Source organism: Scophthalmus maximus, chromosome 3 (genome assembly GCF_022379125.1).
Source record: "Scophthalmus maximus strain ysfricsl-2021 chromosome 3, ASM2237912v1, whole genome shotgun sequence".
Classification (NCBI taxonomy): Eukaryota; Metazoa; Chordata; class Actinopteri; order Pleuronectiformes; family Scophthalmidae; genus Scophthalmus; species Scophthalmus maximus.
The window spans coordinates 24245001-24272633 of record NC_061517.1 but is presented as its reverse complement, the minus strand read 5'-3'; the positions used below and the strand labels follow the sequence as shown (position 1 = coordinate 24272633).

Sequence of the window (27633 nt, the reverse complement as noted above, 5' to 3'; positions counted from 1 at the left end):
TCGCCGAGCGCTTCGGGGGCCGACCTCCCTCGTTGTCACTCTGTCGCCGATCGGCACCGACCATTCGGGCCTGCGGCGACATTTCATATAGCCTGCCCTGTCCAGATTCACGATCGTCCCTTTGTGACACGAGAAAACCAGGCAGAGCTCCACGGACCTCAGCCATCTGGCTATCTCACCCAGCCCTTGGCTACACAGTGGCTCACTCAGCGACTGATTGGGGCGTCGAAGGCCAGCTATTTGACACGTCGGAACAACAAGTGCTGCTATCAGGCCGGCCCCCTTCTCATTCCCCGTTTCTGCGCCGCCCAAGAATGCCTCTTATCTCGTCCCCTTCTGCTTGTTGGTTTAGGCCGGACGGCATATGGCCCACATTCCCCCTGCTGTACACCGTTGTGCTTTTGGTGCAGCCCTGACAGGCCCACCTGAGATATGATGGGGGGGGGGGGGGGGGGGGGGGGGGGTGAGCCTTGTGTAGGTGAGCAAGAGGTGCGCCTTTCTAAAGAATGGAATCATTTTCCATATTGAAGCCCCTGAGAGGAATGTAACGCCAGAAGCAAGGCGTTCTCCCCTTCTCCTGCTGTCGCACCAAAAGACTGGCAGATGAAAAAGAAAGGCCCGTGTTCCATATCATTAAATCCTGCTCTCTCAGCTGATTACATTCTTATTAGTGCCTCCATTCATCTGCCATCATTGTTACTCCCGGTGAAACAAGCCCGATAATGTGCAACTCACTGGCTCGACGTGCAACCTGCTCATTTCCATCTCTTGATTCTTTGTTGTCGCCGAATGGGTTTTTTTTTTTTTTTTTGAAATGAAAAGTGCGGAGTGCGCTGTAATTATAATTCCGGGGGTATTACGAAATCAAATATCACAATGAATGTAATTTTATTTGCTTGTAATCTCCCTCACCCAGGCTAATAGGCATTTTCAAAAGGGCACGCTCGGGGGGTTTAAACGGCTGACCATCTTCAAATAGAGCGGCGGCTCTGCTCCCCTGCTTCCCCAGCTCTGTTCTTTTGTCTTTGATACGCAGGCAAAAGAGCTTGACAGTCCGGGAGACGGGGGAGATTTGTCGGCCTGTGATCTCCCCGCCTCTCTGACAAATGAGCGCCTTTGGCAGGGCTGCCGGAGGTACAGAGGCTTTCTCTGCCCCTGCCGGAATCCTGATGAGACGACCCCGGAGCTGCCGGTAATGAGGTCGGGGCACAGGACCAGCCCGCTGCCAGGAGCGACCTTCAGTCTGCACGCTCGCAGGCCGTTTGCCGCGCGGTGACATCAAACATGCACGTGGCCCATTTCTGTTCGGTCAGATATTACAAGAAATAGCCCAAAACACACAAAGTAATTCCTGTCACATTTTGAAAAGGCCTTTTCGACGAAAACAACAAAAAAACCCACACAAATTCAATCATCTGTGCTTCTTGGCGGCAATAGACGATTAGTTTACACTTTGCATTTCTCAACAATCTGCTGGCTGTGTTCGTGATCTGTATTCATATTCCACTACCGTCCGGTCAATCTTCATTCCATCGGACTTCACCGCTCCACCGAGCGCACAATTGCTTGACATTGATTTTGCAGATTCTCTGAGTGCGTGTAATTCCTCATACGGTGGTGTGAGGCAAAGATCTCCCTCTTTTTTTGGTGTGTGTGTCTGTGCAAAGTAAGATGTTAACAAATTACAACCCCCCAAAATCCCCGTCCCCCGAGGACAACTGTACCCGTTCCGTCTCCACAATGAGCAGGAAATGGCTGATATTGATTCCGCTCGTTCTCGCGCTCGACGCTGAGGGAATCTCCAAACCGCGGAAAAAAGGCCCGCTCCAACCCAACACGCTTGCCCTGCTGATCCCGGCTCTCGGGCCTCCGCGAGGAATGATTCACCGGAAGAACGAGCACTACCCCTTGTGGCCCGCTCGGCCCAACGCAGCATGGGCAAGTGGCAGCTCCAGCTGCTCACGGGCCCCTCCTGAGAAGTTAACCTTGTGATAACATGCTAATGCCTGATTAATGTTGCAGTAATTAGACACAGCTTTTCACACTCAGTTAAGAGGACATCCTCCGGCAATTAGCCCGCGACGGAGAGAGAGATAATTTCAGGGAGCGCAGCGGAGTCACGTTCCTTCGCTCGCCCCTCGCTCCCACTTGGCTACATTAAGGTTTTATTTTTCTCATTATTCCATTTAATTACACGTTTGATGTTTTTGTGCAGCCGCCACGAGTAATCTTTGATCCACTTAGGCGATGCTGATTGACAGTGTGGCTGCGGGATTCAATGAGCTCCGTTCAATTTGCCGCTGCGACCTTATCAGGGGGATCAGTGGAGGATTCGCAGTTCACGCCGGCTGCCAGCTAAAGAACATAATGGCGTGTTCTGCACGGAGGACACACCTTTGTGTGTGTGGGCGTGTGCGCCTGTAGATAGGAGCCTGTGAGAAGGCACGGTGTGTGTGATGTGTGTGTGATGTGTGTGTGTGATGTGTGTGTGATGTGTGTGTGTGTGTGTGTGTGATGTGTGTGCATGTGTGTGTGTGTGTGTGTGTGTGTGATGTGTGTGTGTGTGTGTGTGTGTGTGATGTGTGTGTGTGTGTGTGATGTGTGATGTGTGATGTGTGTGTGTGTGGGTGTGTGTGTGTGTGATGTGTGTGTGTGTGTGTGATGTGTGTGTGTGTGTGATGTGTGTGTGATGTGGCGATGTGTGTGTGTGTGTGATGTGTGTGTGTGTGTGTGTGCGTGTGATGTGTGCGTGTGTGATGTGTGTGTGTGTGTGAGTGAGTGTGTGTGTGAGTGTGTGTGTGTGTGTGTGTGTGCGTGTGATGTGTGCGTGTGTGTGTGTGTGTGTGTGATGTGTGTGTGTGTGTGTGATGTGTGATGTGTGTGTGTGTGTGTGTGTGTGTGTGTGTGTGTGTGTGATGTGTGTGTGTGTGTGTGAGTGAGTGTGTGTGTGTGTGTGTGTGTGTTTTTCCTCACCACACATCATAACAATGAGGAATGAGCGCATTAGCGAGGAGAGGCCCCTGTACTCACCAGCCTCCACACTGCCCCATTAATAATGTACTGCCGAGGGAGGAGGTGGGGGGTGGGCGCTGACATTAGTCCTGCATTAAGGACCCGTTTGCCTTTTCTATTAGAGGAACCTGTTGGTCTTTCTCAAACAAGAGAGATCGGCCCACTTGTAATTGGACGGCGAAATCCTCCTATCAAAATTGTCAGTGGTCCGCAGCAAAGCCAGCTGCGTAAATTTCTTTTCCCAGTGTGAGCAATGGAACTTTTCTCCGTGTGGACATGGCGTTGCATGCATTTAATATGAAAGGGGAAAAGTGTTATTGCAACAACTTCGCTGATGCGCACATTGAAATGAATGCATGTCTCTGTATGAATGACATGAGCATTTAAAACTGGACTGACATTTGGCATAGATCGCAAAATGAGGACGTATGAATATTTGGAGCACTAATGTCGCCCTGGTATCAGCTGACGGGCATCAGCTGTTTCATTCACGCAGAACAATCGATGGTTCATTCGGCATTTGTGTAGCTGTCATCTGACTGGTAACAACAACAACACAACAGTTCTATTCCTGCAGGTGTGTGTTCATTGTAACTGTCCCAGAGACCGTCGCTCAAACAACTTCTTCCTTATGCACTCTATTTTGGGGTATAAACTTTTATTAAGGGGGGATTAGTATAGAATTTTAAATATCAAGTAAAAGGCACTTGTTCCAAAGAAAAATATGATGAGTCATATGTCACAATACTTGACCTTATCAGATCATTTTGATGTCGTAGTAGCTGGATGAGGTGGAGTTAGTCCTGCGGCACCAAACCCAGGGCACACGTCCCTCCAGAGGGTCACAAGATAATTCTGAGCGGCCAAGACGTGAATAATGGGAGAGCAAAGAGGAAAAATAAAATGTATGCATTATTGGGCTTTTGTGTAATCTTTTAAAAAACCACAAAGAGGTTGAAAACCTCTGGTTTCATCTTTCATAATGCACATGTTTTTATAAACTATAACAATTTCATGTAAAATCTTCTCTGAGAAATAACTAGTGATGTCAACATGTCTGTTTGATAAATGCAGTGGAGTGAAAAGTTAATTTCCCTCCTCCAGTAAGTGTGTGGGGAGTATGAGGTATGAAACAGCACAAAATGGAAAGACTCAAGTAATGTACTAGTACCTCAACAATTTACTTTAAGTACTTAGGCACATTTACTTTTGCACCGGGAACCTCCTTCAAGCCGTCTTAATGGATCTTGAAACGGGATCCCTCTCTGTTACACTGATATCAATTTATGCGTTTTGTCAAATCAGTGTTTGTGATTGTTCCTTTGTGATCAGAAAGAGCGTGATTCAAACCAGTGATGTGTTGCATGAGCCTAATGCAATTATAATAAAACAAAATGTCAAACTGACACGATAAACCTTTAGATATTGTTGTGTGTGTGTGTCTGTGTGTGTGTGTGTGTGTGTGTGTGTGTGTGTCTGTGTGTGTGTGTGTGTGTGTGTGTGTGTGTTATAAAATATGAATTAAATGTTACAAATCCGTACAATGAATATTTATTTTATAATTAAAGAAATCAAGAAAAAGAACGTTGACGTATTTTCCTCTATAAAAGACAACAAATATGGGGTTTTTTTGTAAACTCTACAGAGTCTACAGATTTCAGCATCCTCTCCTCCCTCTCAGTGAGCGGCTGCTGGGAGACGATTGTGTCATGCAGACGATGGTGTTTGCCTATGTGCAATTGCACGTTGTGTTTGTGAAAGATTTTCTGCCATATAAACAGATAATGAGCTACAAACAGATTATTATTAATGATGTCAAATTCCGTACTTTAGCTATTGCCTGTGTTGTTGTTGTTGTGTGGCATTTTTGCACGACAAAACTCAACAGGAAATGACTGCTTTTTCACGAACTTTACCTGCTAGGTTGACCATATCCATTTCTAAAACTTGGTCAGAAAAGCCTAACCCTTGGTGAAAGGTGTCCTGTGCTGTTGGCCCATTGCGCAGCCTCATTCTGAGATGAAACATGAACATGTTGCCAGTTGTTATTACCTGTTGAATTGTCAGATAAGTCATGGTGTAGTTCACACGTATTGCACGTCAGGCTCACGTTGTGTAACTTTATCAAAGAGAATCTGTGTATCACACATCATGTTAATTCTTACTTAAGCTTAAGCTACACCATGCAGCATCTTGATAGAGCCCGATTGTTTCCTTCGGTCGCGTCTTTCTTCGTTAACGTAGCAGATGGTTTTATTATGGATTTATCATTGTTATTAACACTGACCACACAAATTAATTTGCATTGTAAGAAGTTCAATGTTCTTTTGTAACGAGGGGAATCTCTTGCCATTTTGTTAGTGGTCGTACATAGTCGTACTCATACTGAATCGCATTTTATAGTGAAGGTAATGTACATTAAGAACACATTTAATAGGTGCCATCACACTGTCGGCTGTACATTTCATTTTTATTCTGTTGTTATGAACTTATATATATACTCAGTCTCTGTATAAAAAAAAATGAACAGTGAATAAATTGCTTCCATATCATCATTGCATCTCATTGGGGCTCCCAGGGCGACACAGGCATACATTATGTTCATTCCAGAAAAAAAATAATTACAGGAGTTGTCTGTAGGCTGGAGATATTCACCTATAAGTGTTCTCCCGTCTAAAAGAACACCCCATCCAACTAGTGCAAACCAAAAGATCACTAGATGTATGCCACTAAGCGGCATCAGCTTGCTTGTGGGCATAAGTGTGGATGATGTCTCTCCCTTGTGGCGTCTGGGCCGTGGCTTGACAGCTAATGCAGAGGAGCCAGGGATTATCTCTGTGAGGCGCCGCGTAGCTCGTCGCAGTTGGACATTTTCCTTTCTCGTGCTGCAAATGATTATAACTCATTGTCCTGAAGATTCGATGGCCGGTGCCTGCGTCGGCGTGGCCGGTCCACATTTCGCTCTGGGCCTCCCTCATCTGAACTGAACATGTTGGGCTGTAGCAGTTCCTTGTATCTGGCTCGAAGGACCAAAAATCGTGTGTATTGTGGTTCAATAGGTTGTGGCAACAATCGCTCCAGGGAGTTGGATCAGGACACTGAAGATGTGCTCAGGTGAGGGTGCAGACGAGAATGCAGAGAGTCCAGCTCTTGAGTGTAGACATGCCAAACACAAAGTCTATCACAGTTGTGTGTGTCTGTGTCTATACAGTTCAAAGAAGAGAGCTAGAGAAGAGAGAATGATCCAGAAAATCTGAGAGGATTCACCGCCACCCACGTGCGATGAGGACGCAGATCACAGGAGTCTGTGTGCCTTCGGTCCTCGCATCAACGGGGATTGTGTGACAGGATATCGATTAACGATTATCAGGAATTGAAATCAACATTCAAACCTCATAACATACGACAGTCACGCACTAATCAACAAGCGCTGGTATACAAGAAGGGCGTGGGTGACGTGTGTTTGAATATGTATTGTGCGTATGTACACTGAGTCTATACACAGTGCAAATGTTCAGTGCAGGACAAGGTTGACAGTCTTTATTGTCGTGTGTTGTTTGTCTCCTCTTCTTGTCGCAGCGGCTCACAAAACCCGCTGCTGTGTTTTTTGCACTTTGTGGAATTTCACCCGGCAGGAACGGAACGTTTTTGGTCATTGTTCGTGTTCTCAAAAATCCTTTTGAGTGCGTGCAATCTGCCGGAAGTGTGTTTCTCTGGTGTCCTGGTGCAGTTTGGCAGGTGGTTAAAAAGGGCAGCTCGGTTTCCACCTGGTGCTGTGTGCAGCGGCTGTATAATCTCCTATTCATGACATCACATCGAGACATGACATCGGGGCCACGGTTCTTATGTTTGAGGGTGTAACTTTTCCAAGTGCACAAAGATGCTTTACAGTCAAACCATACAATCTTATATTTGAGCGAAGCTGAAGACCCTCCTGAGTTTCCCAGATACTCCAGCCATCTGTGTAATAGCAATGTTATTGCTTTCTTAAATCTGCCAATAATATAATAATTATTCATCAGATTAATGTTTGAGTTGAAAAAAATTCACATTCCAATAAATAAAAAATGATTTAAATTCCTACTCTTGACCTTTCGGTAAATGAACTATCGATGCATTTTTTTCTTGCGCTGCACTGTAACTTTTTATCACCTGTCTTATTCCACTTTAACATGTTCTTATCTTCTCTTTTTTATAATTGCATTTTAATGCGATTTCATGTGCTATACACGTGCCCATGGGCGAGAGTCAAACCAACCATATTCACCACTGTGTGTTTGTTTTCTTATGATCATCTTTATGATCATAACTGTTCTGATAACATAATATAGTAATAATAATAATATATAGTGGTGGCGTGAATGTGGATTTGAACCCCACCAGATGAATCCTTCACGGTACACATCTCGTGTTTTGTCGATCCGAGGAAAGGCGCGACGCGAACTTTTTTCAACCAGCGGGCAGAAGCGCCCCGCCCCCTCCTCCGCCAGCTGATCCGTTGTCAACTCATGCGCTTTGGCAACAGGAAGTGCGTCTCGTTCCCACCGCTGGAACATGAGTACGAGGAACCGTTTCGCACAGAGCAACCGGGACAACGAGCTCCCCGCGTGACGGTAAAGTAGCCGCGGTGGTCGACGCGTCGCGGGCGCGTCTGTCCACCCCAGATCGTTTCTCTCTCTCTCTCTCTCTCTCTCCCGGAGACGAGATCGCGCGGCGATGCTAACGTTAGCAGCCGCGTTAGCTCCGCGCTGTTTGTCGGGCGAAGTTGCGCATGTCCGCGGTTAACTGTTGTCACGTCGACGCCAACGAAACGGCTCACCGCGCACACAGCTGACGACTGACAGGACTTGACGTTCGTCCAGTTCGTCGAACGACAAAGTCCGGCCGAAGAGGCAGTAAGCGCAGAAAAAGGCGAAGCCATAGCGAGGCGTCGTTAGCAAGCGGTGTCCCGGTGGGTTCTTCACCAAACTCCGTCCGAAGACTCTCTCAGTTGAACTCGTTCTTGCTCATACAGCTGGGTGTTAATGTGTCCTCGCGTTGCTCTGCGTCGTTCATGGATCCACGTAGTGCACTCGGGAATTCGGCATGAGACGAGGCACGGTAGGACCACCGGGCATGGGGGTAAATTGAAAACCAAACTCACAACAGGCGACCTACACGCGTTTCATGACGCGCGTTTGGCTGAAGGGGGTTATCCAAACCAAACTCACAACTGGCAACCTGCAAGCGAATACGTTTCATGACGCGCGTTTGGCTGAAGGGGGTTATCCAAACCAAACTCACAACTGGCAACCTGCAAGCGAATACGTTTCATGGCGCGCGTTTGGCTGAAGGGACTGAGGCGCAAGAACCTTCACTGTGCAGAATTCCATGGGCTGTTTTGACTGAATGCCCAAATGAAGAACGACTGCTTAGTGTCAAATTGTTGAGCCCTGTTTGGCACCTGCCATCAGGACCAGTCTGATCCAACACATTGCTTTGTGTTCGTTTACACCATCACAGATGGGCCAAATGATCTACACCGCAAGATGCTCAGACTTTGTTGTTTCTCATCAGTTCTTACAGGAAAGGGGGGAGAAACCCCCCCCCAACTCATCGGGAGATGGACGGTTGCAGGAGAGGACGGCCGTGGGGGAAGCTGGTCAAAGTGGACTCCGGTGAGACCGTCCTGCTCTTCAACAGGGAATGCACAGTCGGCCGCAAGAAAGGTCAGTCGCTTCTTCGCGCGTGTGATGGAATGGAACCACGAGACATTTCTTCACCGCGTATCATACTTCGGAAAACCCTTTTCACATTCGATCTTTCTTGCCCCCACCACCCCCCCAAAAAAAAAAAGCTCCAAATGTGGAACACATCCTAACAAAAGAGGACCCCGTCTGGAGCGTAGACATTGCTGTCAGTGTCTGGGCGCCTTAAAAAAGAAAGAAAAAAGCTTCCCCCTTGAAAACACAAAGCCTTTTTTTTAGTGCACCAAACTTAGACGGCCCCCTTGTGACGGTAACAAAAGGCGTCCATTGAGAACATGTGTGCGGAATATTAAGTAGATTTTTTTTGAATGGGTTTTGCCTAAGAAAAGGTTAGGCCTATATTTCCCCCCCGTGTCTGCTTTTGTTGAGAGCTTCTGGGCTCTACAACTGGCATTTAATTGGTTGGCTTCTGTCTGGGCGTTGGTAGCTCGAAAAAAAAGAAAAACATGTCATGGCAACATGCCTTCGTGTGAATCTTGGGAGCAATGTATCTACTTGACAAAATCTTCCTCTCGAGGCGGTTATTGTTAAGAGCCGTGTGGACGTAGCTGAGATGTGGTGTGGTCAGATAGCCTGGGACCCAGACAGATTCTGGGAGCTCATTTAAAATGTGCCCTGCCAGAATACGGTCTGCATCCCCTCTGTTGGGAAGGGATTTCCCTCGGCAGAAAACTTGCCGTCACAAGTGATTATCTAAAAATCAAAAAGTTTTTGCTACGACGCGGCCGGAAGCGACTTCTGAAATCAACCGGGGCTGCCGCTAGCCAACGAGCATTCGACTTAAAGTACCCGATATTTTCAAAAATTCCCCCCACGATAACGGCAACACTCGTTCACGGACATTGTGGAATCATCATCGTCACAGACGTCTCCTCTCTGCTTCGACTCTGTCGTCATTTTTTCCGCGTCGCTAAACAGGCGTCACGCGATTGGTCTGTGTCCGCTGGTAACGCCTCTTGGAAATCAAAAATGTACCGAGAGGTCCCAGACCAATACGCGTTTGAGTATGTCTGACTACGCCGGGCTAATGGTCAAAAGGGGGGAAAATAGCTATGAACAAAGTACATGTCATAAACTGCTGCATTTATTAACCATTATAGGAAACTGAGAAGTAAAAAATTGGTTCTGTCTCAGAGACCTTAGTAATCTGTTTTATGGCCCTTCTTTATTGTCATGGTGTTTCTATTATTTTGTTGCCAGGGTGTTACCTGTCATTTCCAGCCAGCAAACTGGTCTCAGGGGAGCACTGCAAGATCGTACAAGACGAAAGCTCCGGGCTGGTGTGGCTTGAAGACATGAGGTACTGTGTGCCGAAGGTTTACCCGACATCGGACCCGAACTGTATCGTGTGTTAACTTCCCAACGGATCAAGCTAAATAATCCGAGTTGTGTGGGGCACTATTGGTTTAAGTAAACATACAGTGTGTGTGTGTGTGTGTGTGTGTGTGTGTGTGTGTGTGTGTGTGTGTGTGTGTGTGTGTGTGTGTGTGTGTGTGTGTGTGTGTGTGTGTGTGTGTGTGTGTGTGTGTGTGTGTGTGTGTGTGTGTGTGTGTGTGTGTGTGTGTGTGTAAAATGCAGGTTATGCTTGGTATTCTTTGAGAGCTGTCCCAAGTGTGTACTTGTGTGTGTGTGTGTGAGTCGATACACTTCAAACCTTTGCAGTGTGTCGTGACACGCGTATGTTTGCACTTTTGCTTGTGTGCAGCACTAACGGCACCGTGATCAACATGTCCAAGCTGGTCAAGAAGCAAACGCACATGCTGCAGAATGGTGATGTCATCTACTTTGTGTACAGGAAGAGTGAACCGGAACATAGTGAGTCGTTCACATTGTCGGCCATGAGAATCCTAATCCTTTTTTATGAGATGTAAAGACAAACAACCGCCTCTCTTGTCACCCTGTAGACATAGCGTACGTTTACCACTCAATCAAAACGGAGCAGGCCGTTCCACAACCCAGTTATGGTGAGTAGTCTAGTAGTTTCTTTTGTCCGGCTTAACCACCTTTGTTCAGCTACATTGTGCCTCACCACCACCCCCCCACTCCACCCCGTATCTGTGTTTCAGACATGGAGAGGGGAGCCCACTGTCCTGCTCCATCTTCGGAGATGCCGCTCTCCGTGGAGCCTGTGATGCTCACAAAGGCGCCCTGCGATCCGACTCGGAAGGAACCTCAGCCCTCCACCTCAATTTCCCCCTTCTGCATCGAGAGCCCTCTCTCGGTTTCTGGTCCCGTGGCAACCGTGGCCTCTCCTGCCACTGGTGGGTTCTCTGCTAACACGCCGTCAAAAGACGGGTGGTCGTCAACGCCTTATGACAATGTCATGATTGTGCAGCATTGTGTATTAAAGTCGATGTGTAAAAAATATATACAACCAGGGATGCACCGAAACACTTGGCCGAATACCTAAAACGCGTTTTTTGGACATTATTTCATTTATTTTGCCAAATTTTTCACCATTGCATAAATGAAATAGCCTCAATGTGCCCTTTATTTTTTTGTCTTGATTTTCAAGGGGAAAAATCTATTACAAAAGTACAATTTATAAATATTTATATAACTCTGAACTTTTTTTTTTTACATTCCAGGAGAAATTATACCAGCAGAGCACAATATAACTTAAAATAAAATAAAATACTTAAACTGTTTTAATACTACAGCGAGGGTGTGCGCGGCTCATCCGTTCCCTTTCGTCTTTCTCCCCCATCTCCTGCGCTGTGCGTCCCATCACCAAGCGGCTTTCCCGAATCCAACTCGTCCTGGATCATTTCTCGTGCCCCACATTGCCGACATGTTGCGCGCACCGCATTCCACGCTGGCGGCTTTTTGATCGCGTCACTAAAAAACATTGTTTGGTAAAAATGATTCTGTCTTTTTCACTTTCAATTTCGATGCCCAAACATCCGGTGCATCCCTGTAAACAACTGTAACAACATAATGTCAGCTGGTGTGGTCAGATTGTGTCCCTGCGATGGATGGTGGATTCATTGGTTGTTACAGGAGCAGCCCTCAGCCCTCCTGTTGTGGTTGTAGATGATTAATACTCAAATTAAAACTAGCTCCATCCCAGTGCAGGCTGTATCATCAGCGTGGCAGCGCTGTCTGATCCCATCTGCTTTGTACAGTAACCTTTTCCAACCGAATCCCATCTTGACTGTGACTAAATGCGAGTCCTTTTCCTCCAATTTCCCCAACCTTTAGAAACGAAAAAAAGTTTTTTCCCCAGTTTTTTTAGGTTAATGCTGCTCTGATTAATTGCCCACAAAGTGAACCCACAATGAGATCAAAATGGGCTGAGTCAGACTCTGGCACCAGACTCGCCGCAGGGTCAATAAAGTTAATAGATGATGGAGTGAACGGCCTTTGTTGTGCGTCACAGCGCCTCTGAAGGTTATTGTTATCAAACTGCTTCCATAGTACAGAAATTTAACGAAATTGTTTGACCCACGACTATTGTTCCTCTGCTTGATCAGGCCGAGCAAAAGAAGACGTGGACGACTTGGAACCAGAAAGCAAGCGGTGGAAAAAAGATAATGGTCAGTTTTTTAGGTTTTTTAACTTTAATATAAACCTGGTTTTCCTTGATTATTCACTGTAATTTTATATATTATGAGTTAGTACGTAATACGACAAGATTTCGGAGAGTGGATTTTTTTGACTGGAGAAAGGAACCCAGTACACCGGGAGATCTTGGAAGTGATGTTGCCAGGAGCTATGACGAGGACCTCAGTTTTTTCTGCATTTAACTGTAAATAATTGTGAGCCATCCAGTCATGAACGGCATGAGAGCTTTAGTTCGAGCTTTGGTTCCCACCCCAAATATATCTTGTCAGCCTTAAGCCTAGCTTGGTTTTTGACTTGGGATAAGATAAGTCTTTATTAGTCCCACAATGGGGAAATTTGCCGTGTAACAGCATCAAAGGGAATAATACAAAATAAAAAAGCATCAGAAAAAAGTAATAAATTAGTTAACATGCAATATAAATCTAAGGAAATGTAGAAATGATAACATACAATGTGAAAAGGGTGCATGCACGTAATATCCAGTATTTGTGTTTACAGATAGAGATTATGATACGCACTTACCACATGCCTGCAGTACAGAAGTCATCGGCGCAGTTAAGGGAAGTCCCAAGAGTTTCTTATCGAAACCTCCAGTTGACGGGACTAAAACGGACAAGATGGCGGAGACTCTGACTTGTGTCATTTGCCAGGACCTGCTGCATGACTGTGTCAGGTAAGATCTCAAGAGCCTGTGTGTCCAAGGTTTAGGGACCTGAACCCCACTTTGACGTTTTGTGAGGCACTTTTGGATACACATATATTTGCACCAAATATGATTTTTGAAAGTCTTGTTTTTTGCTTCAGCTTGCAGCCTTGCATGCACGTCTTCTGTGCTGCCTGCTACTCAGGCTGGATGGAGCGTTCTACACTTTGCCCCACCTGCCGCTGCCCCGTGGAGAGGATTCACAAGAACCACATCCTCAACAACCTCGTGGAGGCCTACCTCATCCAGCATCCAGGTTTGAACAGATCACAATTATTTCCAATTGCCTCTTTAATCATAATGCATTGGCACTTTATTTTATTCAAAGTTCGATATTTGATATAGAACATAGAGAGAAGGAATTGCATGTAAGCAAAACCTGCTTATAGGAACGTTTTATTATTTCCAAAGTGATTTATATTTCCCTTAAAATCTGATAAGATATTAATATTGTTTATGTTTGTGCGCGCCTTTCTGTCCCGCAGAAAAGTGTCGCAGTGAGGAGGACCTGAAGAGCATGGACAGCAAGAACAAGATAACTCAGGACATGTTACAGCCAAAAGTCGAGCGCTCTTTCTCCGATGAGGAGGGCGGCTCGGATTACCTCTTTGAGCTCTCCGACAACGACAGCGACGCCTCGGACATTAGGTTTGCATTTGTAGGAAACATAGTATAAATATTTTTATTTTTCAGCTGTCATAAACCTACAGTGAGTTGGTTTAAAAAGCACTTTAATATGAAAGCATTAAAGCCCCAGTGTGTCATTTTCTGGTGGCATCTGGTGGTAAAGTTGCAAACCGCGACCAACTGAGGACCCGACAGGGGACACTTAATGGGGGCGCACCGCTGATTCCATTTCCGAATTCAACACGATGTAGCAAACATGGGACGTCGTGTTGGCGACTTACAAGGAGGTCAGGTCCAACTCATAACTATATTCAACTCATTCAAAGTTGACCAAAAAAACGTACATATATCATACATATATGAACACATAGTTATGGACAATATATTCAATTTCTGGGAATAAGTTCAACTAACTATTACACACTGTAGCTTTAATATAAGAATGTTATGGAAAAAAGGGAAAAGCCATAAATTCTGAAAGCCTGTTTTCTTGTGTCCTGATTTTTTTTGTTTCTGTGTTTCCGTCTCCAGTCCGCCTCTGGTGATGTGCAGGCAGTGTCCCGGCTACAGGAGGGAGGTCAGTCAGGTGCTGTTCGCAACGGGTTCAAACTACTGGTTCGCCGGTTTGTCGGCTCCACCGCCTATATCTGCTCCGCCCAGACCAGCAACCGAAGAAGGGTCTGCAAAATCCATGGCGGATCAGCCCTCAACATCCTCGGATGTTCCCTCAGGTGATCGTGAGTTTAGAAATGGTTACAAAGGTTACTTGCTAAAGTTGAACTGAAATTTGCAGGGTTCACCACGCTGTTACTATTCTCGTACCAACAAGATCATTCAGAGAGCGCAGACCTCCACCAAGGCTGAGCAATACCCCACCTATATGCGGTTTCACCCAAAACTTGCATTCCCATCTCCATTTGACCTACATATTTCTAAAATGTAACGTATTTGTGAAGATATGACTCTCAAATGTCATATTTTTCTCTATCCTGCAATAAAGAATCCTTCAAAAAGTCCTGGATCCCTCCCAAAATGTCATCACCTGTTACAATGACCAAGACCTATCTTTATTTAAAAATCTGTCAATAACTTTTTGAGAAATCCCGCAAACAAACAAACAGACAAACCAAAACAATCTCATAACCTCCTTTGCGGAGGTAAAAACAGTAAGCGAGAATTGCTGTTTGCTCTGATAATGCACAACTGTTCATATCTCCTAAGTCTAAGCACCTGTCAAAAATCCTTTTTCTGCCTCCTTCCTGTCTGCAGCTCCTCAGGAGTACTGCTGCCCCCCTCAGGGCTGCCATCTCATCTGCACCTGCTGCTTCCAGCCGATGCCGGACAGATGGGCGGAGCTGAACAGCCAGCAGGTCGCCGCTCAACAATGTCAGTGGTCCCCTGAACCTGTAAACCCCTCCTTAGAAATCTTAATAAAGAAAAATATGCTGTTGGTCTGAAAACTACTTGTACCTACAGTCAAATGGGAGGAAAGTTAAAATAGTAGACTGAGATTCACATTAAAGGGGCTCTCCTACTCCACGAGAGGAAGGTGAAAACACCTCTATAGTGGCAACATTTGCTCAGATACAAGTCTCTATAGTCAACGTCAGACAATTTCATCTTACAAAGCCTAGAGTGAGACCAAAACCACGATTTTTTTTGGTGACAGCTAACGGACCGTGAGGAAATATTCGCAGATTTTTACAAAACGTGTATTGCTTTAGAATCGCTGACTGCCCCTTTAAGCCAGTCAGGCTCCTTCACTATAAAGACTTGTTACATACCCTGAGGTATGCACAAATCACCTGACAGTGAAAGTACAACTTTGCCAGCCATTCACGTGATTTGATACATTTTTTTGTACAAACTCCATTCTACACGTTGTGTGCCTGACGCCCCGTCTGTTGGCAGGTGTGCTGTGCCAGCGACCCTTCTGTCACATGTACTGGGGCTGCCAGAGGATCGGCTGTCAAGGCTGTCTGGCTCGATTCAGTGGTATGTATCTGTCTCAGCGACAACTGCCCCAGGGGGATCTAGACTGTTGCCCTTATTTGCCGGGTAGTAGGTTTTTTTGGTCCAGTGTGGGGCTGGCTTTGGCTGTTACCGATAAACCTTTTTAATTGAGATGCACATTGTCCCCGATGGTGTCAAACCACAGCGTCTGCAAATGTGATGGTTGTCATCCTGAAATTATCACAGATTGTAAAACTAATGACATATTTATGTGTTGCAGTTTGTTAAATGTTTGTCAGTTAAACAAATCCATTGTCTCCTCTTCCCTCCCCCCCAGAGCTCAATCTAACAGACAAATGTTTGGATGGAGTGTTAAACAACAATAACTATGAATCAGAGATTCTCCAGGTAATAAGGACTTAATGTGACAGTTTTTTTTTATTGACATTCACAATTTCTTTGCATCCATTTGTGTATTAGAATGAATTATTTGTAGAATTTGATTGCTTAGAGAATGCTATTTGTATCTTAGATAATAACATGGAAATAACTGCTGCTGAAATATCTACATTCACGTCCACCACATTGCTATTGTTGCTCTAAGCTCCAGATAACAATATGTCAATTTGACCAACTAAAGCTTTTCTGTTGCAAACTGTGGAATCAACTTACACGATGTGACTGTGAGACGCTTGAGCCACATTTCTGCACATACTCTCATGTGAGGTGTTACGGTGGTGTCTTTCCCTCCATCCACCAGAACTACCTGTCCTCCCGAGGGAAGTCCTGGAGAGATCTTCGTCAGGAGGCTCTGCAGGGCTTACAGCAAGCCAGCTACTACCTGGCAGGTGAGCGGTCCAATCCAAACCCGGGGGCACTTCCATTGCCAAGTGGCGGATTTTGGTATAGATACATTTTGAAGATCCGCTGTGACGCTCGCCATTGTCATATAAAAAGACAGAGTGGTGAATCGTTTTTTCCCCTTTCTGTCAGATTGCCGGATCTCTGCAAACACCATCCTGTGCTTATGCTGCGGCCTGCGAGCGTTCAAGGAGCTGGCCTACAAGTACAGACAGAGCATCCCTCCATCTGAGCTGCCAGGTCAGACGGACCATAAGTTATATGTTGAAGGGACTTCAGCTTTTTTGGCAACTCAGACAAAAAGTTTAACTACAGTTTTTAGAATTTAGATATTCACTCATCCTAAACATCAATGTCTTACCAATGTGTTCCTTTCCTCAGCTGCTGCAGCGTCTCGTCCGGACTGTTACTGGGGACGCAACTGTCGCACGCAGGTCAAAGCACATCACGCGATGTAAGTCTTATTAGATACAAAACTGCACGTCAAGTCACTCAGCGAGCATGTCTGCCCTCTGGTGGTTGTGTAGTGGAAACACGGTGACGCTTTTTCAGTGACGCGTATCCCCCGCTGCAACACTGTTGCAGCCATGTAAACACCTTACCCCGAGAGTTCTCATACCCTGGTTAACAGACCTAGACAACTCCTTTAGTATCCGGGGGATTCGTGCATGTAGACATCTTAACCGGGGTGTGCTCGGGTTACGCGTCCACGTATTCTCCGTAGGTTATTACTGCCTCTACCCCACTCGCAGGAAGTAACGCGCCTTTTTCATACGGGTACCCGGTAACACTGCTCTGTCCTTACTCATCTCTCTCTCTCCCTCTCCTTGGGGGGCGTGTCGCCCCAATGATTCAACAGTGCTCCGTCGTCGTTTCTTGTCGCGTCAAAATAAAAGCCCTCGCAGAGTCGTGTATTTGCGACTTCATGACAGTTCATAAAATTCTGAAGCAGCGGTGTCATAATTTTGCAGGGGCGGGCCTAGATATATATATGTATATATGTTAATGTATGTATATATGTGTATGTGTATATATGTGTGTATATATGTATATATTATATGTATATACACACATATATACATGTGTGTGTGTGTGTGTGTGTGTGTGTGTGTATATATATATATAATATTTAATTCTAATATATTCAATTATTTAATTTCTGAGCAAAGATTTCTCAGGTTGGAGTCAAATCTTTACAATATTTCTGACCACACCATGTACACATATTACATGATATGTGACATATTGAATACTTGCCCCATGCATGTAGTTCACTCATTTTACCACTAGAAGGGGTCCTTGTATAAACAAGGACCCAAAGTTCCTCCTCATTGTGCTGTTCGAAGACCTGTGGATGTTGGCTCATGTCATCATGTATGCGTTTCTTTTCTCCCTTATTTTCATTTCAGGAAATTCAACCACATATGTGAGCAGACGCGTTTCAAGAACTGAAGGAGCCGAGTGGTTTGTCTCCTCTGTGGTAAATGTGGACAACGGAGCATCTTGCGCATCGGACGTGAGACGTGATCATGTCGTGTTTCCTCTTCGTGTCCATCGTAACCAACTGCCTTCTAGATGTTATGCAATAACCCTAATACAGAAATTACAATCATACATTTTACACTAGTGACCAGCGTCTTACTTTACACAGGGGCTGTTTGAAATAATGCTATGCACATTCAAATCAAACTTCAGAGTTAAGTTTTCAAGATGTTAAGACGTGGGCGGACAATTAACACCAGCCACCATTTCAATTGTGCTTCCCGGTTTGTCTGTCCTCCAGCCCGTGGGGCAAAAAATGTTTTCCTCTCAGATTAAGAGCGATTGAAGCAATCTGTGTGGATTAAAGCCATGTACTCTACGTACACTTATAAATGTTGATGTGCATGTTTTTATATTCTATCCTTATCCAGCCTTAGTCTCAAAGGATCAGATTTTTATTTTCTTATAAGTATTTTTAACAGTCTTACGAAAAACATCCGGTGAACATCATCAAGAGGAAATGTAAAAGTGAAACATAGTATTATAGTGATAGTAATCCTCTGCAGCACCACGTTGTGCAGATATGATGCTTACAAAAAAACCCGGTCCCACCTCTGGTGGTCTGTTCCTGTTTTGCAAGGGCAAAAGCCACGTTCAAACCCCCCCCCCCCCCACCACCACACACACACACACACACACACACACACACACACACACACACACACACACACACACACACACACACACACACACACACACACACACACACACACACACACACACACACACACACACACACACACACACACACACACACACACACACACACACACACACACACACACAAAAACCGGGGTAGATTTATAATCCCATGTGATATTTGTGTAAGATTTCATGTCTGTGGGAAGGGGATCAATGTGTCGTAATGCTGTCAAGAGGGCACGGGGGCCTCTTTTGTATGCTTTGCTCTGGATAATCATCTCCAAGGTGATTAAAGTAGTGTAGAAGGGGGCGCCTTGTAGTAAAGGCTAAGCCGTGATGAAATGCAAGTTGATCCACGTAGACCTGAGAGTGGAGAAAAAAAAAAGAAAGGAAACAAGACTGCACTCCAGCAACGGTGAAATATGCCGAAGACAATGGCGCTTCTAGAGTTTTTCCTATAACGACAGTTTAGAGAAATGTGCTAATACCATCACAGTAGTGTGTCTAGTCATTTGGGTTCTATGTGTTTGGTTAAAAGTTTATTCGGATTTCGTTAATATTTTTCGAAGATATTAGTTGATCAGTGGTTTGGATTCAAGTTAGCTTCCGAAAATTGAAGTTGAATAGATTTTTCTCTGGTTCCTCAGGTACACAGAGCTGCTGTTTTGTTGCTCGTTAAAGGTTCTGTCAAATGTCAAAGCTGTCACTGAACAGCCACGTTTAAATCTGATACGGTCTCATCCACGACTGCCATCACCCAAAGTGTCAGCAAGTCCTGTACCGCAGGGACTTGAAGGGACGAAACATGTCGATCTGACGAATCAGCCTTCAGGGTTTCTTCTTCCCAGTTTTCTCTTGAAGAAACCTTATGTACTGAAATACGACGGTGAGCTATTTTGCCCAGATGGTCATCTGGTTTTTGTTTTTTGTTCTTGGTAGGGTCACTGTTGGTGTGTAGGAAAATGCTGGAGAATATGAAGAACAGAGGGAACAGGAAAATGTTCAAATCAGCCCTTGGTTTGCGTTAGTATATTATATATAGTTTCACACGTTGATGTTGATCTAGTTGATCTCGTTTTTGTGCTCGATGCGTCTATATTGTAGACCTATTAAGGTATTTGCACACGTTTGTCTCGCACACAGTTAAATGCTTCTCTCTTTTTTTTTTTGTTGTTAGTGTACAAGGTTGATATATGAACCTGACATCCTGGAGGAGTGCCTGGGACCTCAGTACATTTCTAATCGCACGGTGAGGTTTCATTCCAAAATGACTTTTCACTGCGTAACCAGAAAGGAAAAAATGGTGCTGAGTTTTTATAAAAATCATATGCATCCTTGGTATATAGTAGTAAAAGAGGCCGTAGGAAATATGGATGCAGTACGTGTTGTTTTGGAAAGTCTTGGTGGCAGAATGGATTTGTGAATGGGCCTCGGCCCGAGCTCCTTCGTTAATTTGTGGCGTTAAGCATGCGGTTTAGGTGTATTTTGTTGTTTTCTTTTTTTTTTAATGTGGTTGTGTTTTGTTGTCCCCACTCGGCCGTGGTGGGTCCACATTGGCATTCCGCAGCGGCTCAGCCCCCCCCCCCCCCCCCCCCCGACGGAGTGGCTAGGTTTTAATTATTCCCCCACAGGAGATCTGGGCACCCTAAGCCAACAGCAGCCTCAAGCCGCTCCAATCAGGGATTGGTATTAAAGAGGCTTTGGGAGGCGTGCTTCGCATTCTCCACGGGGTTGGGATGTCCGGGGTTATGTTGCATGTCGGAGCAAATATTTATTCACCTTGTGTGTGCAAAAAAAAAAAAAAAGGTCCAGGACCAAGCTGGACCTTTTTTGTGTGAAAGAGGCAGGTTTCACTCTACCTCATCGCAGCTTCCCGGAACGCGGGAGACTGAGCGGGCATCGGAGTCACGTCAGTCCAAAGCTCATGCGTCTCATAGTGTGGTGATGATGCCTGCAAACTTTGTATACAGCACAATGCACTATGTGAAGAAGTAGTCCAGACTATAATCCACTAGAGTAGCACTAGGCACACGCAAAAAAAAACAAAAAAACGTCGATTTAAGTTTTGAGACATGTTTGACAGTTTGATGAATGCCTCTTTCACCTTGTATGTTGTATTAACGATGCGGAAATCGTCTTTGAAATGCAAATGGATCTGATCTGCTTGTTTACTCTATAGCAAATTAAAATATTTGATATAGCTGTCTGTAGAAATGGCCTTGTTTTGTCAGTACTTTGGCCCCCCTCCCCCGCTTAAAAATAATAATAATAAGGATTTTGTGACATCACAACTAGGTTAAGAAGCCGATCAGGGATCCAAACTTAAACGTGTGATGTGGAAACCTCCAGGACACATTAACCTGAGACGTAGGAAAAATCTTGTATCCAGTAGTTAAACTTGATATGAAAAAAAATTGATTTTCAGCGAAGCAGAATTGATGTTCACACAAATGCAAATACATCGCTGTGTTTTTCTCAGTGCTCTGTTTCTTTCGTATTTGTGTTTCCAGCCAGATTTCCAGAGCGTGGATGCCATAAAAAACGTGTCTGAGATCCACAATGTACAATTCCAATTTTTTCCCCAAGGATTGTCGGAGGTTCCTACTAGAGAGTACAACATTTGCCACCTGATCACCAAAGGACGAAACGTGTGAACGGGATAGCCTTTATTAAAACTTTACATTAATTCATAACTCATTTTTAAATACTATCGTGATCGCTAGTTCTCTCTTCATACTACATATACGTGTGTATTAGTGCTATATATGCGTCTAGGATATTTTCGATTTCCCTTTTACGATCCAGTGTCCGGCCTCAAAGAGTCCACTCTGTGTGCATACACTTGTTGCAAGCATTGACGCTAATGTATGATCTACGCTCAGCCAAACACCTTTTGGATTATAACCGTCTAAGCGTTTAAAGTAAAACCACATTGACGACCAGATTAAGGAAAAAGACAAGACAGTCGGCACAGAATCCTCAATGAATGAGCCATTGAAAGCAAAGTGCAGTGGCAGAATTATAACTCGATGAATAGCCTCAAACTGGTTAATAAATCTGGTTAAAGGTGCTTCTAGGAGATGGGGGTGATGGAGTAGTCACTTACAAAAGACTGTTTGCAGTCAGTCATCTTTTTTCCAACACATACCAGTGCCTTGGCATAGTAAGCAGCATATTGTTCCATCTTTGTCCAAACACAAATTTATATATATAAAAAAAATACAAACATCTAGAGTGCGAAGAATATGTAGTAATTTTGTAAAAGATGATTCCAGAAATTAAAGTAGGTTATATATATATATATTTATATATTCCACTAACAAGAGTTCAGAAATGCAGAACTGGCCTACCAGAGTCCCTCCTCTTCCACCATCTGGTCACGTGTGATTGGTCACACTGCGCCAAGCGCTGTTGGCTGACCACGGCCCAGGTGGCCGTCGCCGACTGCGTTTGACTCGGTCATGGCGGCGGTCGTGTTGGAGGGGAGTGGCCCAACCCCTCCCGATGCCTGGCTCCCCCATGGCCTCCACTCTGGCCTGGCCCTCTGGTACTGGGGGCTGTGGCCGGTGTTTCCCGCTGCGGGCGGCTTCCCCTCGTAGGTTCCCCTCGCCAGTCCGTTCAGCACAGCAGAGACCGAGGTCTGGTCCAGATGCTCGGCTGGGACCAGCGGCTGCCGGTCCTCCTCCTCGGAGATGGCGAACACCTGCACGCTGACGTGATCGCCCTCGCCTTGGAAATCGCGCCTCTTCGCGGCCTGGCCACTCTCGATGTGACACTGGGCGGAGGGGGAGGAGCCGGAGGCGGGCTCTGGGGGGGATCCCTGGGACTGGGGGGCCCCAGAGGCCTTCGCCGGCTCTGCTGCCCCAGAGAGCAGGCCGAAGCACGGACCCGGGAAGCGCGAGCGCCGCAGGTTGCTGGTGGAGTTGAGACGCCGCTGCCGCTGGGCGGGCTGCGTGAGCGGATAGGAGGCATTGCTGATGGATGAGTCGGAGACGGTGCTACTGTCCGCCGCGGCGTCCAAGTGAATCTCAGAAAAGACCTTCCTGCTGTCACCCCCCCTGCAGTCAGCCGTCAAACTGGATGGAGCCTGCAAGTGACAACAGACAACAGTTTGTCACAATGGACAATAATGATGACTCCATTGAATTTAAATGTCACAGTAAGCCAACATGCACAATACCAGGAATGATTATGTAAAAACTTAACTATCTCCATTTACCACAAAAAGTAAGGGAGAAAATAATGAACATGGGGTGATCCTTAAGATTTATCACACAATAGAGGGACATACTCATTTATATGTGAAATGTATTCATTTATCCCAAAGCGACTTGGCGTGAAAACACAGAAAAGGGTTGTGTACTGACGTTGTCCACCAGCTTGGTGAAGGGACTGGTGGAGTTCCAGCTGCACCACTTCTTATGCAGCTGCGGCAGCGGAGGGAGGAAGTCCTGGAAGGTGCGCACGCTCCACGCCCTCGGCCTGGTACAGCCGCCGCCGCCGCCGTCCTTGGCCGACCTGGCACCAGCCGGCGAGGTGGTGGAGTCCAGCGAGGGCCAGTCACCTGCAGGACCGGGACCTGTGTCGCTGTGCCGCAGGAACCTCTCCCTCTGCTAAGAGACACAGATGTGCATGGTAATTATAGGGAGCATCAGATCCTGTATGAAGCGGGCACCATTAGGGGGTTGTTGTTGTAGTTGTTTTGGTTGGATTCATTTAAGAATATTAAGCAGGTAAAGAAAAAAACATTATTGGTGGCCAACTTTCCCAAGAGGAACAAAGGTTTAAAGGGAAGTGTGGCTTAGAGAGGATAAATGAACCATTGGACTACATGCATTAGGCTTCGTGATGTTACTTCTGTTTACCGTCACTGTGTTTACTCACTACACTCCATTCAGAGTTTTGTCACGAGTGTGCGCGGGAAAATGTCCATAACGGGACATTTTTTAAAAAAACAGATGAAGAAGCACTCTGCATTTAAATGCTTTAAAAGTGTAAACGAATTGAAGAAAATACGTGAGATGTTACGTCGTTGCCCGCCATCTTTTGAATTCCAGGTGACGTGATATTACTGTAGAAAGTGCTGTGTCCCACTTTTCTGGGGCGCCATCGCGATTTAATGGCAAACTGAGTTCTTATCTGTTTCCAACCTGAGGAGACGACGGCTGGTAAATATACACGGGGATCATTTCTCCGTCACCTCTCACACGGAGGTCTGCAGTAGCACTGACACTTTGTTACCGACAAGCTGACGAAAAACAGCGGCATTGTCGAACCGGACCGGAAACAGTTGAGCAGTACTAAGTGGAGCCCGGAAATGGTACATTAGGAATGAATACAAGCACACAAAATTAAATCGCTTAAAGCCCCAGTGGCGGCATCTGGTGGTAAAGTTGCGAACCGCAACCGATTGAGCACCCGACAGGGGACACTTTATGGCGGCGCACCGCTGATTCCATTTCCGGTTTTCCGGCAGCGTCTGAAAATTCGACGCGAACGCGACGTATTCTGGACCGTTTTGTGCAACAACGCGACGTAGCAAACGTGGCGACTCACACGGAGGTCGGGTCACACCTCATGTTACTGTATGTAACTCATTCACAGTTGACGAAGAAAAGTCGGCCCTTAGTTGGCGATGAAACATATATGAACACGTAGTTATGGACAACAGTATATTCAGATTCTGTCAAATAAATTCTTCTAGATATTACACACTGTAGCTTTAAATATCAGAGATGGCCTGCACTGAGCCGCTGGCTGGTTATTGGATCGGGCAACGCATCCGTTCGTATTGAGCATCGATTGGAAAAAGGGAACTCAGATGCTGACAATGGCACTGTCCATTTACACAAACATTCACAGTGAGTATAATTCAGAAATGGACTAAACTATCAGGCAGATCTGTAAATTTAGATAAGGCAGACACCGAGAGAATCCCCGCTCACATGGTAGGAGGAGAGTAGGGGACTTTCGGGGAACGTTGGCGCCCGACGGGCTGCCGAGGCTGCTGAGTCGGCTGGCTACACTTGCTTCCGGTTGCACCCACACACCTGAATTCCTGCCCGCGGATTGTGTTGTGTACTATATTACTGGATTAACAAGAGGGAACTGTGCTGATCAGCTCTGGCCCGCTCTGGTCACGCAGCCAGCCAGCCAGCCGAGCGTGTGCGGCTCACGTACCAGCCTCAGTCGTCATTTATTAAGTATATTAAAGCTGTCGAGGCTTTGGAACGGTCCCAGGCAACAGCTGTGGATGTCGTGTGCGCACAACTCTTACCAACGCGAAGAGTGCAACACACGCAACAACTCATTTGAGGGGGAACACTTAACTGTATTGAGAGTTTTTACGGGTCGTATTTGTGTGGAGGAGAGGTGCGTGGAGAATGACGGGTGGACACGTGCACAGGCCGCTTTATCCTCCCCTGATCAAGTCAGCTGCCGTCGATCAGGGGAGGAGGAAGGTTTTAGGGGTTGCACCCGTCAGACAGAGAACGAGTCCAGATAATCTCCCCCCCCCCCGCCCCCCAGAGTCACTAGCAGCTAGCTTTGTCTAGACAAGAATTAGCCAGGGGTTTAAAAATAAAATGTTCTTTTGGTCACCAAAGCCCCACAAACACAATGGCAACTTTTAGGGGTTTAACAAGCGAGGTGAAAAAAATCAGCCGCCCGACGCGGCCGCTCGCAAAAGACGCGGCGCCGAAGGTCGAGAGTGAGAGTCCCTTCCCCTGGGTTGCCAGGAGAATCGCGACATACTTCCCAGAAACGGAAAAAAACAAACAGCTGAATTAAATCTCTAGCAATTTCAGACATGAAGGAATGCACAGACTTTCCTACCTCGATCTCGTCGCCCTGCCTTCTCCGTCTTCTCGTGGCTTTATTAGAACTTCATTGCAGCCTTTCCTTGAAGGACTCTTTTTTTTGCAACACAATATTATTTAATCAATTCAATCGCTGTATTCTTCATACAGCGTTTGAGGATGTTTGTCGTGGAAATGCCGTGCTGACCTGGAAGGGTCGCCTGGCAATCACAGTGAGAGGATGAATTTGGGAATTTCCTGTGACCTTTGGCCCTGTTAGCCCGTGCAACATTTTCGAAAACATCATCTACACGGATGTCTGCATTGAGGACACACACAGGCAGACCACACACTGTGTGCCAAAGCGTGCATGACACACACACACACACACACACACACACACACACACACACACACACACACACACACACACACACACACACACACACACACACACACACACACACACACACACACACACACACACACACACACACACACACACACACACACACACACACACACACACACACACACACACACACACACAATTGGAGCTGGGAATCTGGCCCTGTTGATAATACTCCATTAGCCTAGGCTGCAGAAAAGCTTGCCAGTCCTTCAAAAAGCTGCCAAGGCTGTTTTATGCCAACTCTTATTCCAAGAGAACACAAAAGAGAGGAAGAGGAAGAGAAAACAAACCAAAAAACATTTCTTCTTCCTCAACTCGCCTCCCATCTTTTAATTATCCCCATTTCCCATTTATGTCCCCCACAGTTTTCATAGCTTTACACTGTACCACGCGTACGACAATAAAACGGTGTCAGTCTTATTAGGAACACTGGGTCAATTCAGTGCAATGAATGCCCCGTCACCTCTGATGTCCTTTGGTTCAGGGATCATTTCCTCACAGCGAGGGGATCACCCACGGAGCGTTTGGCCTTGAGATTAAATAGACGATTTCACTGTCCAACTGTATGGCATCGAGGGCAGGCCCCTGTCAGAGTAAACATCTTTCAGTGCAATGTTGACCAGGCGCTAGATGAAGATTCATCAAACCCATTAGAAGAGATGAACGTCTGTAGACGATTTTGTCCTAATCGACAAAGTGAATATTCAAAATATTTCACAAGATAAGTGAAAATGTTAACCTGCTGGCGGCGCCGCAGCCATAAATCCTCATCTGCTGGGGATTGGAATGCAAGAACTTAATTTCAATGTAATCCAGCCGATAGCTATTGAGATATTTGTCTGGTCTGTCCATAGACTGTTTACAAAAAACTAACATAGTAACTGGAAGTGACTGAAACCTGTATTCTCCCAAATCACCAGAGAAAAATAAGTCTGTTTCTATAAAAGCTATGAGAAAATGACTCTACTTCTCAGTTGATCTATGACGTCAGTAAACATTTTCCTGAGGAGTTTATGGTCCCAATCTCTATGGTTTTGAGTCACCTTCAATACAGTATGATGTTGATTTAGTAAATTATGGTCCCTTTACAGTATACTAGGATACTAGGATAGTTCATAAAGCATGGTATGCATGCATTGGAGTGTGGACACAGAGCGAGCTATGATTGAGGCCGTGTTCACAACCAGATAAGAGGTTGCAACGCGATTGGTTGTGCACTCTTCTTCTTTGTGGTTTTTAATGGCGGTTGGCAACCAGCGCAATAGGCGCATTAATCTCCACCTTCTGCTCCATAGTTTTCCCTTTGTCCTCTGACAGTGGCAGATATTAAAATGTGGCGGAAAAGCGACAGGAGAGAGAGATAAATGTTGGAATTATTTGATTGAAAAAAATAGTTGTCGTTTGATGTAAAATGTAGCGTACACCGACAACGAAACCCTAACCAGAGCACTAACCCTGACCAAATGAAACGCCGCATTTAAATGCTTTAAAAGTGTAAAAATCAAAGAAAATATGTGAGATGTTGCCCGCAGTCTTTTGAAATCCAGGAGACGTGATCTTACGCATGTGCAAAGCAGTAAACCAATGAACGAGCTCGCTATTCTTATCGTGTCCTCGGCCTCGGACAGACCTCGGATGAGCTCTCAGTCAGACCCTTCCCCTGCTCCATCAAATATGGTTACATCTGGTTTCAAAAAACAAACCAATAGAGCGCAACAGTGACCGCCCACTTTCTGAACAGCTCTGGTTTCCGGAAGTGAATTTCCCATTCTT

At 45.7% G+C, this 27633-nt stretch overlaps 2 protein-coding genes across 6 annotated transcripts in view; one reads left to right on the top strand and one right to left on the bottom strand.

Moving 5' to 3' along the window:
• Positions 1–7472: 7472 nt before the first annotated feature.
• Positions 7473–18346, top strand: chfr (checkpoint with forkhead and ring finger domains, E3 ubiquitin protein ligase). 4 transcript variants are annotated; one of them, XM_047331054.1, is made up of 19 exons: positions 7490–7611; positions 7851–7854; positions 8568–8720; positions 9960–10059; positions 10465–10574; positions 10664–10723; positions 10826–11020; positions 12233–12295; positions 12822–12996; positions 13128–13282; positions 13512–13674; positions 14185–14390; positions 14923–15039; positions 15565–15648; positions 15944–16014; positions 16367–16454; positions 16600–16707; positions 16849–16921; positions 17877–18346. In XM_047331054.1, exons 3-19 carry the CDS (start codon positions 8615–8617, stop codon positions 17917–17919), a joined length of 1917 nt encoding a protein of 638 aa, XP_047187010.1. In that variant the 5' UTR covers positions 7490–7611; positions 7851–7854; positions 8568–8614; the 3' UTR covers positions 17920–18346. The 4 variants fall into 4 exon arrangements, with proteins under 4 accessions (XP_047187008.1, XP_035495966.2, XP_047187010.1 ...); XM_047331052.1 differs by lacking the exon at positions 7851–7854 and having other exon boundaries at positions 7473–7625; positions 8569–8720; XM_035640073.2 differs by lacking the exon at positions 7851–7854 and having other exon boundaries at positions 7474–7625; positions 8569–8720; positions 14185–14384.
• A 2958-nt stretch (positions 18347–21304) lies between these two features.
• The window catches only part of si:dkey-112e17.1, a 26226-nt gene continuing 19897 nt past the window's right edge, over positions 21305–27633 (bottom strand). Inside the window, exons 6-7 of one of the 2 annotated variants that reach the window (XM_047331050.1) lie at positions 23019–23264; positions 21305–22738 (exon numbers count right to left, since the gene is read on the bottom strand). In XM_047331050.1, coding sequence (XP_047187006.1) covers positions 22043–22738; positions 23019–23264 — 942 coding nt within the window. In that variant the 3' untranslated portion in view covers positions 21305–22042. The remainder of the gene's footprint in view (positions 22739–23018; positions 23265–27633) is intronic. The other variant, XM_047331051.1, reaches the window with a different exon arrangement.